Source organism: Rhipicephalus microplus, chromosome 10, assembly GCF_043290135.1.
Source record: "Rhipicephalus microplus isolate Deutch F79 chromosome 10, USDA_Rmic, whole genome shotgun sequence".
In the NCBI taxonomy this organism is placed as follows: Eukaryota; Metazoa; Arthropoda; class Arachnida; order Ixodida; family Ixodidae; genus Rhipicephalus; species Rhipicephalus microplus.
The window spans coordinates 341,357-353,745 of record NC_134709.1 but is presented as its reverse complement, the minus strand read 5'-3'; the positions used below and the strand labels follow the sequence as shown (position 1 = coordinate 353,745).

The 12,389-nt window shown below is 47.1% G+C and overlaps 1 protein-coding gene across 4 annotated transcripts in view; it reads left to right on the top strand.

Annotated features, from left to right (window-relative positions):
* Positions 1-12,389, top strand: part of LOC119181346 (nuclear pore membrane glycoprotein 210) — a 322,530-nt gene that overhangs the window by 222,938 nt on the left and 87,203 nt on the right. For all 4 annotated transcript variants that reach the window (XM_075874836.1, XM_075874835.1, XM_037432564.2 and 1 more), the window contains one exon: positions 2,363-2,499. In XM_075874836.1, coding sequence (XP_075730951.1) covers positions 2,363-2,499 — 137 coding nt within the window. The remainder of the gene's footprint in view (positions 1-2,362; positions 2,500-12,389) is intronic.

Genomic DNA, 12,389 nt, shown 5'->3' with positions numbered 1-12,389 from the left:
AGACGATAAGGACAGGCATCGCTTTCGGAACTTCAGCGCTGAAATAACGCATGTGCTGCAACTGTTGTTTCGTCCACATATGCGTCAAGCCGCGTGTATCAGTCATGCAGTGGAAGCGAGGAGACGTTCGCCAGTGGCAGTGCACGGGACAGCTTCGCTGTGAGCGTGAAGTCGATGGTCGCACCGCGTGCAATCGGCATCGGACGCGAGCAGCTTTTGCGGGTTTTGTGCAATCATTGGTGTTAAAAAACCGGTGCGTCACAAGAACTGCCATTAGCAAAAAAAAAAAAGTGCATACCGCCGCCGAAACCTCGAATGAGCCCGAGAGCAACGGCCTGTCGCCGCAGTACCAAAAAAAAAAAAAAAATGCTCGTTGGGAGGAGACAGCTTGCAGAGACTGTAAGGGTCCAATATATAGTGCTGGGTTATTCTGAAACTGTCAACTTTTTCAAGATAGCTTTGCTAACATTCTCTGTGAATTTCATTCAGATTGGTTGAAGAGTATAGTATTAAACATGTTTTTGAACTTTCAAACCGCTTTTTCTCAGTTCCTCATTTTTCGGCGTTTTTAGAGCTTGTGCACTATAATTTGTACGTTTTACATAGTCGGATTGCAATGAAACTTGGCACACTTAAGGTTTAACATGTCCTGAATTCAAACAAACAACTTTCAGAGGTCTTCAAAGCATATTCAGCTGGATAATTTAAGAAGCTTGTTCCTTGAGTATGGTAAAATTCAAATTCACCATTAGAATTTTTTTCTAGGCCAGCACACAATTGTTACACAATGTTTCTTTGCTTTATTGAATTCTTAAATTCATTAGGAGCAACATTGGCTATTTTTTAGAGCTTTCTTGTGCTTACTATTGTTGCCTAAACTTGCACAAGAATGCATTGTTTTTACAAATGCATGGTCTGCAAAAAATTAACTAAATGAGCCAGGAAAAAAATAAAAGCAGATTTGAAAAAAGGACCTCCAACTCTATAACTGGTGAAAGTTTCATTGAGCTGTCACAAATATCTGAAGAAAAAGTTTTTCGAGGAGCATCTCCCCTTAAATTCCTCGGAATGAAAAAAATTGACCCATTCTCTCTCCAGTAATTCCTTAAATTCCTCAACGTGACAAAAGGTGACAGAAACTAGAACAAAGGCGAGAAGGGTGTGAAGACGGCAGATGGCTCGGAACTGTCGCTGGAGGGCCGCCAAGGGCAAAAAAAAATATCGTAAGGCGTAAAGGGGCGCATGCTGCCACCGTAGTTCCGCTCGACCGCGGTTACGCCACAAATAAAGACAAACTTCAGAGGAGCAAAGTTACTATGAAGACAAACTTGTAGTAGGGCACGTTGCTTTTATTTTATTTATTAATTTTATTTAGAGAATACTGCGGTCGAAAGACCAAGCAGGGGGGCATAATAAAAAGTGATTCACAGTGTAACTTAAATAAAAGAAAGTTCAAGCAATAAAAACATCTTAAGGCAGTAGAACACATGTATTGTGTTCTACTGTATTGTGGCAGTATTATATTGTGGCAGTAAATGTATTGTGCTTCTAATTAGCCAAATCATTTTAAAAAAGTTGCTTTATTGTTAAATTCGAGGTGCTGATCTACTAATGTGTGAATTTCGAAGAACAGCACACGAAACAGCAGACGAACAGCAGACAAAAACGTGCTATATTTTTGACAAAAGACATAATTCTATTCTCATTTCATTCCAGGCAAATTGTGCTTGATTCTATTCCCATCCTATTCTTCCAAGCATTGTCCCCATTTCATTGCCATTCCATTCCAGGGTCGCGAAAATGTGGAATGATTCCGGAATCGTTCCCATTTCCGGAGTGGCAACTCTGCAACACTGCTTGAAGGCTTCCTGAGGGGACAATAACAGTCATTCAACCTCACTGTGCTCAGCCTTACTCAATAAATGTTTTTTCTCTCCACGTATTGCTGCAGAAGATCACATTGTTGGAGGTACTACCACAGTCGGCAATCGTTCCACGAGCTGTGTTTCAAGACTAACATCGAGAACATTTTTTTTGCACAAGATGAGTACAACCGAAAAGCAAAATGTGCATGCATTTTGGGTCTAGTATTTCATTCTTCTTTATGCAAGGATTCAAACGGACCAATTACAAGAGAATTAGATATTGAAGTGTACGGAAATAACATTAATTACTGAAATTCACTAAACAACACATTCCTTTATTTTCTTAAAATGTAATACTGAGTGCCTTGAATACATGCTGTGAATGTAGCGCATTTGCTAACAGTGTATCACAATTTGTGCCTTAAGGCGATATATTGGCTTCGATACTAGATTAGTTCACGAGTGCTTATAATGAGCCAAGGAGAGCCTGTGTGCAGGTGAAGCGGGCCCCCCCATCGGTCGTGGCTGCACCAGTTTACGCCTGCAGTGCCAGGCAGCTGGTCACACGCGTCTGCAGCTGAGCCATGGACCACTGAGATCTACTGTGTTGCTTGGCTGCTACAAGCCTCTGAGGGTGGGTGTCTCATCTCTAAACAATATGGGATGTGCAAAAGGCCGCTGGAATTTTACTTACCTGCTTCATTGTCATTATTGGCCTATTTTTATTTGCATTGCAGGACAAAAGCCTTTCCGACTGATCTCCAAATTGCCCAGTGCTGTGCTAGATGATTTCATTCAATGCATGTATCACGAGCCTACTGTACGAGCATGCATCACCCGTGTAGGATGCATGCTCGTACCAAAATGTCGAAATCTGGAGAAAAATTTCTAGGTTGCCCAGGGGTAAAATTCGTTACATCAAGGTTGTATCCCACTGCTACTTTGTTGCATAGAGGTCCCAAATACATGGGCTTTTATGGAGCAACGGCAGATAATATAAAAGCTTCTTTATATCGAAGAATTTGTTTATGGAGGTTCGTTATAAGCAGGTTTAATTTTATAACTGGTGTATCAGGGGGATATATTGTAAACGTCTTGTCACAGAACAATGGAGGAATGGAATGGAAGAATGCGAGGTAGCAAACAGCCAACAGGTAAGCTGAAGAAATTCAAAAATGCTTTCAATGCATATATACAATAATACGTATCATAGCTGAACATCAACATTTGCAGGCAATTGTTTTCCAAAGCTTGAGATTGAAAAGAACGTGGACTTTGACATTTTATTTGTGTTAATTTTTTTAGCAGATGCTAGGTGGTGTCGCAATTTGATGAGTTGTTTGGAAGCGCTTTTCCCAAACTGTCGGCCCAGGATTGTGGTACGCCAGGCACAAAACAAACTAATTCGGTTCTTTGGGGTCATGCGGCTATGTTTCGATGCAATCCACATCGTATGGAGAACATTTTGTATCCGTTTTATAGACAGAATGGGCCTTCCGCTCGTTCTGTGACTATTCACTCATCTTGACCATTATACGAACCTCGACTAATTCTGCACGGCTCCCTCTTGTGGATCCATTCGGTCCCTCCTGGCTTCTTCCATTCCGTCACTCGTTTTTTCATGTTGTACCTTACCAAAAAAACTTGCCCTCAATTCTTTTGCTTTTCTTCATTATGTCATTGCAATCGTTTTGTTTTCTGGGACACCTAGGATATGCATGATGTAATATATTTGACAAGACATATATTTAATTTACTTGCATAAAACCACTGTCTGTTCACAAACTGTGGGCTAGTGTTGTGAGATGGTGCTCACTCTTTGCTGACTGTTGACTTGTTATGGGTAATTTAATTGACTAAGTGCATGCTAATATTGACTAACTGTTGGCTACTATGTGCACATTTTGACTGGTGGTGGCTAATCTCTGCTGGTTGACACAGTACAGTGAAACCTCATTAATACATGCCTGCAAAAAACGGCCCAGCGTGGTATACAGACGATGTCTGATTTCCCAGAGCCATAACAAGGTACTGCGAAAACTTCTGGAAAATTAGGCAGTCCAGAAAAATGAATGCAAGCTAGGACACACTTTTTAGTAGGTATTTCTCGCTTAAGAAGAGGGTCACGGCAGAAGTACGGGATTCTCATTGCAATTCAGCAAATGGATCATTTACGTGACTCTGAAAAGAGTCGTTTATTATTAAAGAAAACATAACAAAAGAAAGAAAAAAATTAACAAAAATTTGATGTGGCCATTACTACTGCATTTGTAAACACTTGGGCGCACACAAGGAAAAATTTGCTTATTTTCAAATGCGGTGCTTTCCACTTGCCTGCAGAGATGTCTGCCTCAATTTCTGCTAACGCCATGCTGTCGCTGTCCCCCGATGACAGTGTCGGTGCTCGCGTCAACTCCGAGCTCATTGGCTGTGTAGGCGCTGCCTCTGCGATTTCGGTGTAAAGGCTGGTGCACACCGGCGACTAGCAGCAGTCGCGCGACCATTTGCGACTGGTCGCAAACAGTCGCGAACGGTCGCAAGTGGTCGCAAAGCGACTGCTTTGGCTAATCTCTTCCTGAACGATTTTTCAGTCGCGCGACTGCAGTCGCAAAGCTGCTGGAACCAATCAGCGATGCTCAATTTTTGTTCTTTTGTTTTTCATTGCGCTGGCTTCCTGCCGCCAGATACAAACAAGTGCGTTCCTCTGGGTCTGTGGCAGCATGGCCACTACGGAATAGTTGGCTTGGAGATGGCGGGGCGCAGCAGCTCGAGCAAAGTGTCAAATTTACGTGGCGGTATTCGCAAGAAGGTAAACACCATGAAAGTGAAGAGAATATAAATTGTGCACTATCTTTTCCCCGTATTCAGAACTGTTTTATTGCCTTGAACTTGATTTGTCGCCGCCTTCAATGCAGCGCGCTTGGAACGCGTTTGTGCTTCATGCCTTGCCAACGGCTTAAGACACCACGTTCGAGACGCGTTTGTGCTGTATTGTAGGCTGCGGCAAGTCAATTTAAATTCAAAGACTGTTTCTGAATACAGCGACTCTCGGAAACACTCTTCGTCGTCTCAACGCAGCTCGGCAGGCAGGTGGCTTGCATGGCCGGCCAACTCCCGCGATCGAAATGACGGTCACACCCACTACCGGGCTTTTTTCTTTGGAGGCATCTGTGATGCCAGCGCCGACACCATGGCACAGCACATCACCACCATGACAATGTCTAGTTCTTCGCTTGAATCGAACTTGACCCTGTTGGGAACGTTGTGCGAGAACGGACGAAAACAATAAATGCAACGCGCCCGGTTTGCTCCGCTCACTCAGCTGGTGGTGATCAGCTGATCGGTGCCGATCTTTAGAGTTCTCCCGGATAACGAGATCCGGACGTGACTCTCCGCTTTTGCGACTTACGGTCGCTCGCATGCAGCCCCTGCCGGTGTGAACATCAGTCGCTTTTTGGTCGCCAGTCGCAAATGGTCGCGCGACCGCTGCTAGTCCCCGGTGTGCACCAGCCTTAAGAGTCATCGGAATCCTCCACAGCTTGAAGAATGATTTTGTCATTGGTCAATTCCACACAGCTCGAGGTCTTTGTCAGCGTTGATGAAGCCCTCAAAGGTTATCCCGGCTGGAATCAAAACACCGGCATCGTGCAGACAGTCGAAGGCAAGGTTCGCGGATGGAGGTTCGTCACAAATGCTGTCCACTCCGGGCGAGACAGCTGTTTTGGCGTCCAGTGTGAAGTTTGCATAGCGAAAATAGTTCTGGAGGGTCTGTTGTGTAACGGCCTTCCACGAGTCTGAAAGCGATGGCAGAGCACATGTGTCTGTCAGTCGTTGCCATTTCGGCTGTGTTTTTTCTCTATATTTAACGCAAAGGCATCACTGCAATCAAATAAAAGGCAGAATAATTGATCGGCCAATCTCTGCACTGATTAAAATTATTTCCGTCTTTGAAAACTTGAATTTCTTGGCCAGAGCATTCTCATATTGACATTGCTACCTCATTAATATGGTAGATCGGCGTCAACATGAGAAGCTTTCTATTTCAGACAGCGATTTTGGGTGAACGCTCGTGGTCCCGATTACCAGAACTGCACGGCAAAAAAAGATGTAGCGCATCGAACGGCGAACGAAACAAGCGAGAGACGCATTCCCATCTTCGGCGCTGGCTCTGTGCAAGTGTTCACGCTGCTTTCCTTCCTTGCTTTCTTTTTCCTCACCCGTGTTTTCACCTCTCGCTATTTCTTTGTCTTGCGCAAGTGCGCAAGCGGTGCAGCTAAAGTAGGGTATAGTGGAGCAACTTTACGACTTATGATTAGCGCCTTTATCAATGTAGCCAGCAGTTAAATGCATATCCGCTGTTGGTGCTCAGCTGTCACAGCTAGAAGAAAAAACAAGCGCAAACTTTTACTGCCAGACAGAAAAATACTACAGTATTTTTAAGACACCATTTAATGCTTAATAGTTGGCTTCTGAAGTATGTATATATAAATATTGTGGGCATTAATTATGCGCTTCTTCTCATATATGCATTATCATAATCATCATCATCCATCTGGGTCCCTGTCCTCATCTTCACAATCATCATCGGGTGTGTGTGCGCTCAGTCTCAGACTGCTCGCTTGCTACGGAGCCCTTGGCTGAATAAAAGCTGTCTCAACCCAGACTTCATAGTATATATTGTGAGGAACCGGTTTATTCGGCCAGGCTCGAGCTCAATCACGCTGGTGATGATATTCCTAGATGAAGAAGATGTACAGGTGATGATGATTACAAAGAGAATAAAGAGTCATTCGCTTGTCGCGCTCACACTAATTCCCCCGCGCGGTAAAAGCGGCCGCCTGGTCGCTTGACAGTATTATGAAATGCGTCGCGCATAAGGCTTTAAACGAGATACGTGCACTATCTCTGTTCCTCGGCAACGATGATCAGGACTAGCGCTAAGAGGAGAAACGCAATAATTGACAGGAGATGTCTGTTCGACCACCGTGTATGGCCCAATGAAGCAACTGATGAATTTGTCGCATAGGCCGGGGACGCGTAGTGGAGTCCATAGAAGAACTTCGTCACCAGGGGAAAAACTCACAACACGGCGAGACGAGTCGTAGCGAGAGTTTCGAGTGTCTTGAGAGAGGCCGGTGTTAACACGGGCCTGGTGACGGCAGTGTGCGAGACGAGATAGGAATTCTTCAGAGAAAGGAGCCGTCGAGGGTGCAGGGGCCGAAAGGAAAGAGACATCCAGAGCGAAACTCAGCGAGCGACCATGGACGAGAAAAAATGGAGAAAAGCCGGTAGTGCGTTGAGCAGCCGTATTATAGGCGAATGTCACGAAGGGTAGAATTGCATCCCAGTTCGTGTGGTTGGGGTGAATGTACATGGCGATGATGTCCGATAGGGTCCGATGAAACCGTTCAGTCAATCCATTGGTCTGCGGGTGGTAGCTAGAAGTGGTCTTATGAACAGTGTTCGAGGCACGCAAAACTTGCTCGACAATGGAAGATAGGAAGACTTTGCCACGATCACTGAGGAGAATGCGTGGAGCTCCATGACGCAAAAAGATGTGGCAAAGAAAGAAATCGGCGATCTCAGTGGCAGTCCCAGATGGTATAGAAGCTGTTTCTGCGTAGCGGGTAAGGTGGTCGACTGCCGTGACAATCCAGCGATTCCCATTGGATGATATAGGAAGAGGGCCATACAAGTTGATTCCAACGACTTCAAAAGGTGAGGCGGGACAAGGAAGAGGTTGCATTAAGCCAGCCGGAGCAGTTGGCGGTCGTTTTCGCCGTTGGCAATGGACACAGGAGGCGACATACTTAGCGACGGCTGAAGAGAGGCCAGGCCAAAAACAACGACGTCGTATTTTGTCGTAAGTCTTGTGGTAGCCTAGATGAGCAGCGGTTGGATCATCATGAAAGGCTTCCAGAACTTCACGTTGCAGAGAACGTGGGATGACGGGTACCCACTTGTTGCCATCGATGTGGTAAATGTAGCGACATAAAGCATCACCGACAAGCTTAAATTGTTTAAGTTGTCGACGGAGTCTGGCGTTTGGAGGAGCAGTAGAGCCGGTCAAGCGGTCAACAATGGTGCGGCAGTATGGGTCGACACGTTGTTGTGAAACAAGGACGGATAGGGTGGCAGGTGATGAACTTAGCACTGCGATTGGAGAGGTGCTGTTGTTTTGGAGTATCGATGGTGAATTGCTTCCGCTGGGCAGAGGACAGCGCGATAGAGCATCAGCATCTTGATGCTTCTTCCCAGATCTGTAGGCGACATCGAAATCATACTCCTGTAAGCGAAGCGCCCAGCGACCAAGGCGACCCGATAAGTTTTTCAGCGATGAAAGCCAGCATAGGGCGTTATGGTCGGTCACGACGGTAAAATGACGGCCGTGGAGATATGGTCGGAATCTTTGAACTGCCCAAACAACAGCAAGGCACTCCTGCTCGGTGATAGTGTAGTTCTTTTCTGGAGCGGTAAGAGCACGACTTGCGTAAGCAACGACGCGTTCGCGTGAGTTTTTGTCACGCTGCAAGAGTACCGCACCGAGACCATGACTACTTGCGTCAGTGTGAAGGATGGTGGGTGCGGTGGAATCGAAGTGGCACAGTACCGGATCCGACGTGAGGGCTTGCTTCAATGCCGTGAAAGCGCTTTCGCAGTCTTCGGACCAAATGAAGGGGACGTTCTTTGCGAGGAGTTGATGGAGCGGAGACGCAAGTTCCGCGAAACCACGTATGAAGCGCCGGAAGTAAGAAGATAACCCAAGAAAGCTGCGCAGGTCCTTCTGACGTAGTGGACGAGGAAAATCGAGGACAGCGGCAAGCTTCTCGGGGTCGGGCCGAATTCCTTCTTTGCTGACAAGGTGGCCGAGAACCTTGATTGTCTTGCTAGCAAAGGTACATTTCTTGGTGTTAAGCTGTAGACCGGCTTTTGCAAGGCATGTGAGGACTTCGTCAAGACGTTGTAGATGCTGCGAGAACGTGGATGAAAACACTACTATGTCATCGAGATAGCACAGACATGTTTTCCATTTCAAACCACGCAATACGTTGTCTATCATGCGTTCGAAGGTAGCGGGCGCATTACAGAGTCCAAAAGGCATCACATTGAACTCGTACAACCCATCTGGCGTTGAAAAGGCGGTCTTCTCTTTATCAGACTCCGACATTGGTATCTGCCAGTAGCCTGACCTAAGGTCGAGGCTAGAAAAATACTCTGCGCTCTGTAATGAATCCAGAGCATCGTCGATCCGAGGGAGGGGATAAACATCCTTGCGCGTTATTTTGTTTAGCGCACGGTAATCGATGCAGAAACGCACTGTCCCATCTTTCTTTTGAGCGAGAACTGGGGATGACCAGGGACTCGAGGAAGGACGTATGATGATGCGTCGTAGCATGTCTGAGACGTTTTCCTCGATGATCTTGCGTTCTGCCTGAGACACGCGATATGGACGCCGATGTACAATACGAGAGCCGTCAGTCTGGATGCTGTGAGTAGCGGTGGTAGTCATGCTGAGGGCGGGCGAGTTCACGTCAAATAGAGAACGGTGTCTATTTAACAGGGCGAGCAAATCTTCAGTTTGATCAGGTGTTAAGTCATTGCTTATTGTCGCCGACACAGGTGTGGCAGAGGCATTGAATGGCAATGATTGCGACTTCGGAACATCGTTGTGGTTGTTGTTCGGAAGAGTAACAATCGCAACAGGCTCACTGTCAACCGCGCAAGATAATGTTGAGCCACAGGGGAGCAGTACACACTCGGGCGTTTGATTTATGGCGGTTAGGTACGTACACCCATCGAAGAAGCGAATAAGTCCCGGTGTGATCACAATGCCCCTACGTAGGGTATGACCGTAAGGGAGAATTAGTACGTCGCCATCCACAATGTCGGTGCAATTAACACTTATAATTTCTTCGATGTATGGCCGAAGTACATAATCTGACTTGATGACAAGGCGGATGCGTTCATCTTGTTCAAGCGGAGAAGAGTCAGTGGCGTTTAGATGCAGGAGGCGCTGATGACATGATATGAAAGCGGATGCAGAAGACAAGAAATCCCACCCAAGAATGAGAGCGTGGGTGCACTCACGAAATACCGCGAAAACAATGTGATGACGAATGCCTTCTATGCAGACACGAACGGTACACTGTGCAAGTGGACGAATGAGAGCATTGGTCGCTGCACGTAGAGGTGGGCCGCCATAAGGTGTGGTGACTTTTCGAAGGCGGGAACAAAAATCAGCACGTATAATCGAAACGGCAGCGCCAGTGTCTACAAGAGCCTCAACACGCACACCTTCTACAAACACTACTATCAAATTCGATGGCCGCTCTGGAGGAATTGTTAGCTGTCCAAGGAATGCAGTTCCCCCTCCTAAAACTGCATTGGGGAGTTTTCCGCGTGGGCGTTCGTGGAATGGGAGGCGGGCTGTAGAGGCGACACTGAACGGCGACCTGGCGAAGGCGACCTGCGGCAAGTACGGGAATTCCCAGGCATGTCCGTGTTGTAAGTAGGTGACGGTGAACGGTAATAGGACGATCGGGAGGGTGGCCGTAAGTAGTTCATGGTCGGACGGAAGCTTCGATGTTCTTCGGGAGCGTAGCCGCGTTGCTCGTCTTGTTGGCGCCTTCGACAAAACCGAGCGATATGTCCTCGATAGCCGCAGTAGTAACAGATTGGTCGAGGTGGGCGCTGAAGTGCGTAGTAAGGTGGTGCACGCACTGGCGGTGATAACGAAGCCACAGGCGTATGGTCTGCTGTTGTAGGCACAGAAACGGTGGGTGCGGCAGAGAGCGCGGCAATTTCGGCATACGTGCGCGTCTGGCGTACGCAGGGACTGTTGGAACACGTCGCACGCGATGCGGAGGCGATCTCTTGCTTAATCAGGTCTCGCAGGCTATCTTTTTCAGGAGGTAAAGTAACTTCAGCAGCACAGGAAGAGCAGCGCCCGTGCAGCGATGTCGCGAATAAGCGCACGCAAGTCGAGGGGTGCAGGCAAACGAACGTCGGTGGCATCGTAGCAAAGGCGAAGAGACTGAAGCTCGTCAAGTCGCTGACAGATGGTTATCACGTCCTGGGTGGTGGCAGGATTTTGCGTGGCAAGGGCGTTAAAGGCGACGGTGTTAATGCCTTTAATAATGTGGCGTATTTGGTCGTTTTGAGACATGCCGGTGTTAACGCGCTTGCACAGTGCAAGGACATCCTCAATATAAGAGGTGTAAGATTCACCCGGCAGCTGCGTGCGTTGAGCGAGTTTCTTCTTTGCTGCCTCAGTGCGAATTGCAGGGGCACCAAATACCTGACGAATTTGCTGCTCGAAAGTGTCCCAGTCGGGAAGATCCGGGTGGTGGTTCCAGAACCAAGTTTTCGCAACATCGGACAAGTAAAATGGGACGCTGCGCAACTTGTATGGATTGTCCCACCTGTTCAAATCGCTGACGAGGTCGTAGTTCTTGATCCAGTCTTCGACATCATCGCCTCGGAGACCGGAAAAGACAAGTGGATCACGCAGGCGAGTGTTGTTGGGCGGAGCGGGTGGCGGTGGCTGCAGTAAGACGGCGACGTTGGATAGGCCAGGGTTTTCTTGGGCCGCCAAGGCAGAGGGTTGTATGCGACGACCCGAGCGGAGCTCCAGCGGGAGCGGGCGAGAGGACTTGAGGGAACGAAAAGCACAGTCCACCACTTGTGAGGAACCGGTTTATTCGGCCAGGCTCGAGCTCAATCACGCTGGTGATGATATTCCTAGATGAAAAAGATGTACAGGTGATGATGATTACAAAGAGAATAAAGAGTCATTATATATATATATATATATATATATATATATATATATATATATATATATATATATATATATATATATATATATATATATATATATATTATATGTGACGTATGAAGAGATGGTTAGGAGAAGTGGAGGTCGAGAAGGAAGAAGTGCAGAACGGAATAAACATGGCGTATGAGCCAGGCCACGTCTCCCATTCATAATAGCGTCACACAAGTCGACAGGATGGAGACCTGCCTTCCCCTTCATCAGTCACTCCTCATCGAAGCAGTTCCCCAGAGGACACCCTGACCATACATTGACTACCGAATCATCACCTAGAAGGACAACGACCAGCACATGACAGAACCATCGGCTGACCTCGACATCCCCAAGTACACCGGATCAGCGGACGACGGACCCGTACAGGACTGGTTCAACCTATTCGAGGTCCACGCCGCCGCTGCATCCTGGTCGGAACGGGAGATGATGATCAACTTCACTGACTACATCTCCGGTGAGGCATTTAAGTTTTACCTCACCCACATCTTTGAAAATGACGAGTCTTGGCAAAAGATAAAAGAAGGAATGATCACTCGTTTTAGCGACTATGACCAAGACCTACTTATTGCCAACCATCTCATGAAAACCCGACACTATCGTCAATTCCCTAAGCAATCATCGAGCATTCGAAAGCCCAACGTGAATCGACAACTGCCAAAAGACAAAATCGCACATGAGTTTACTTACAGAAGACA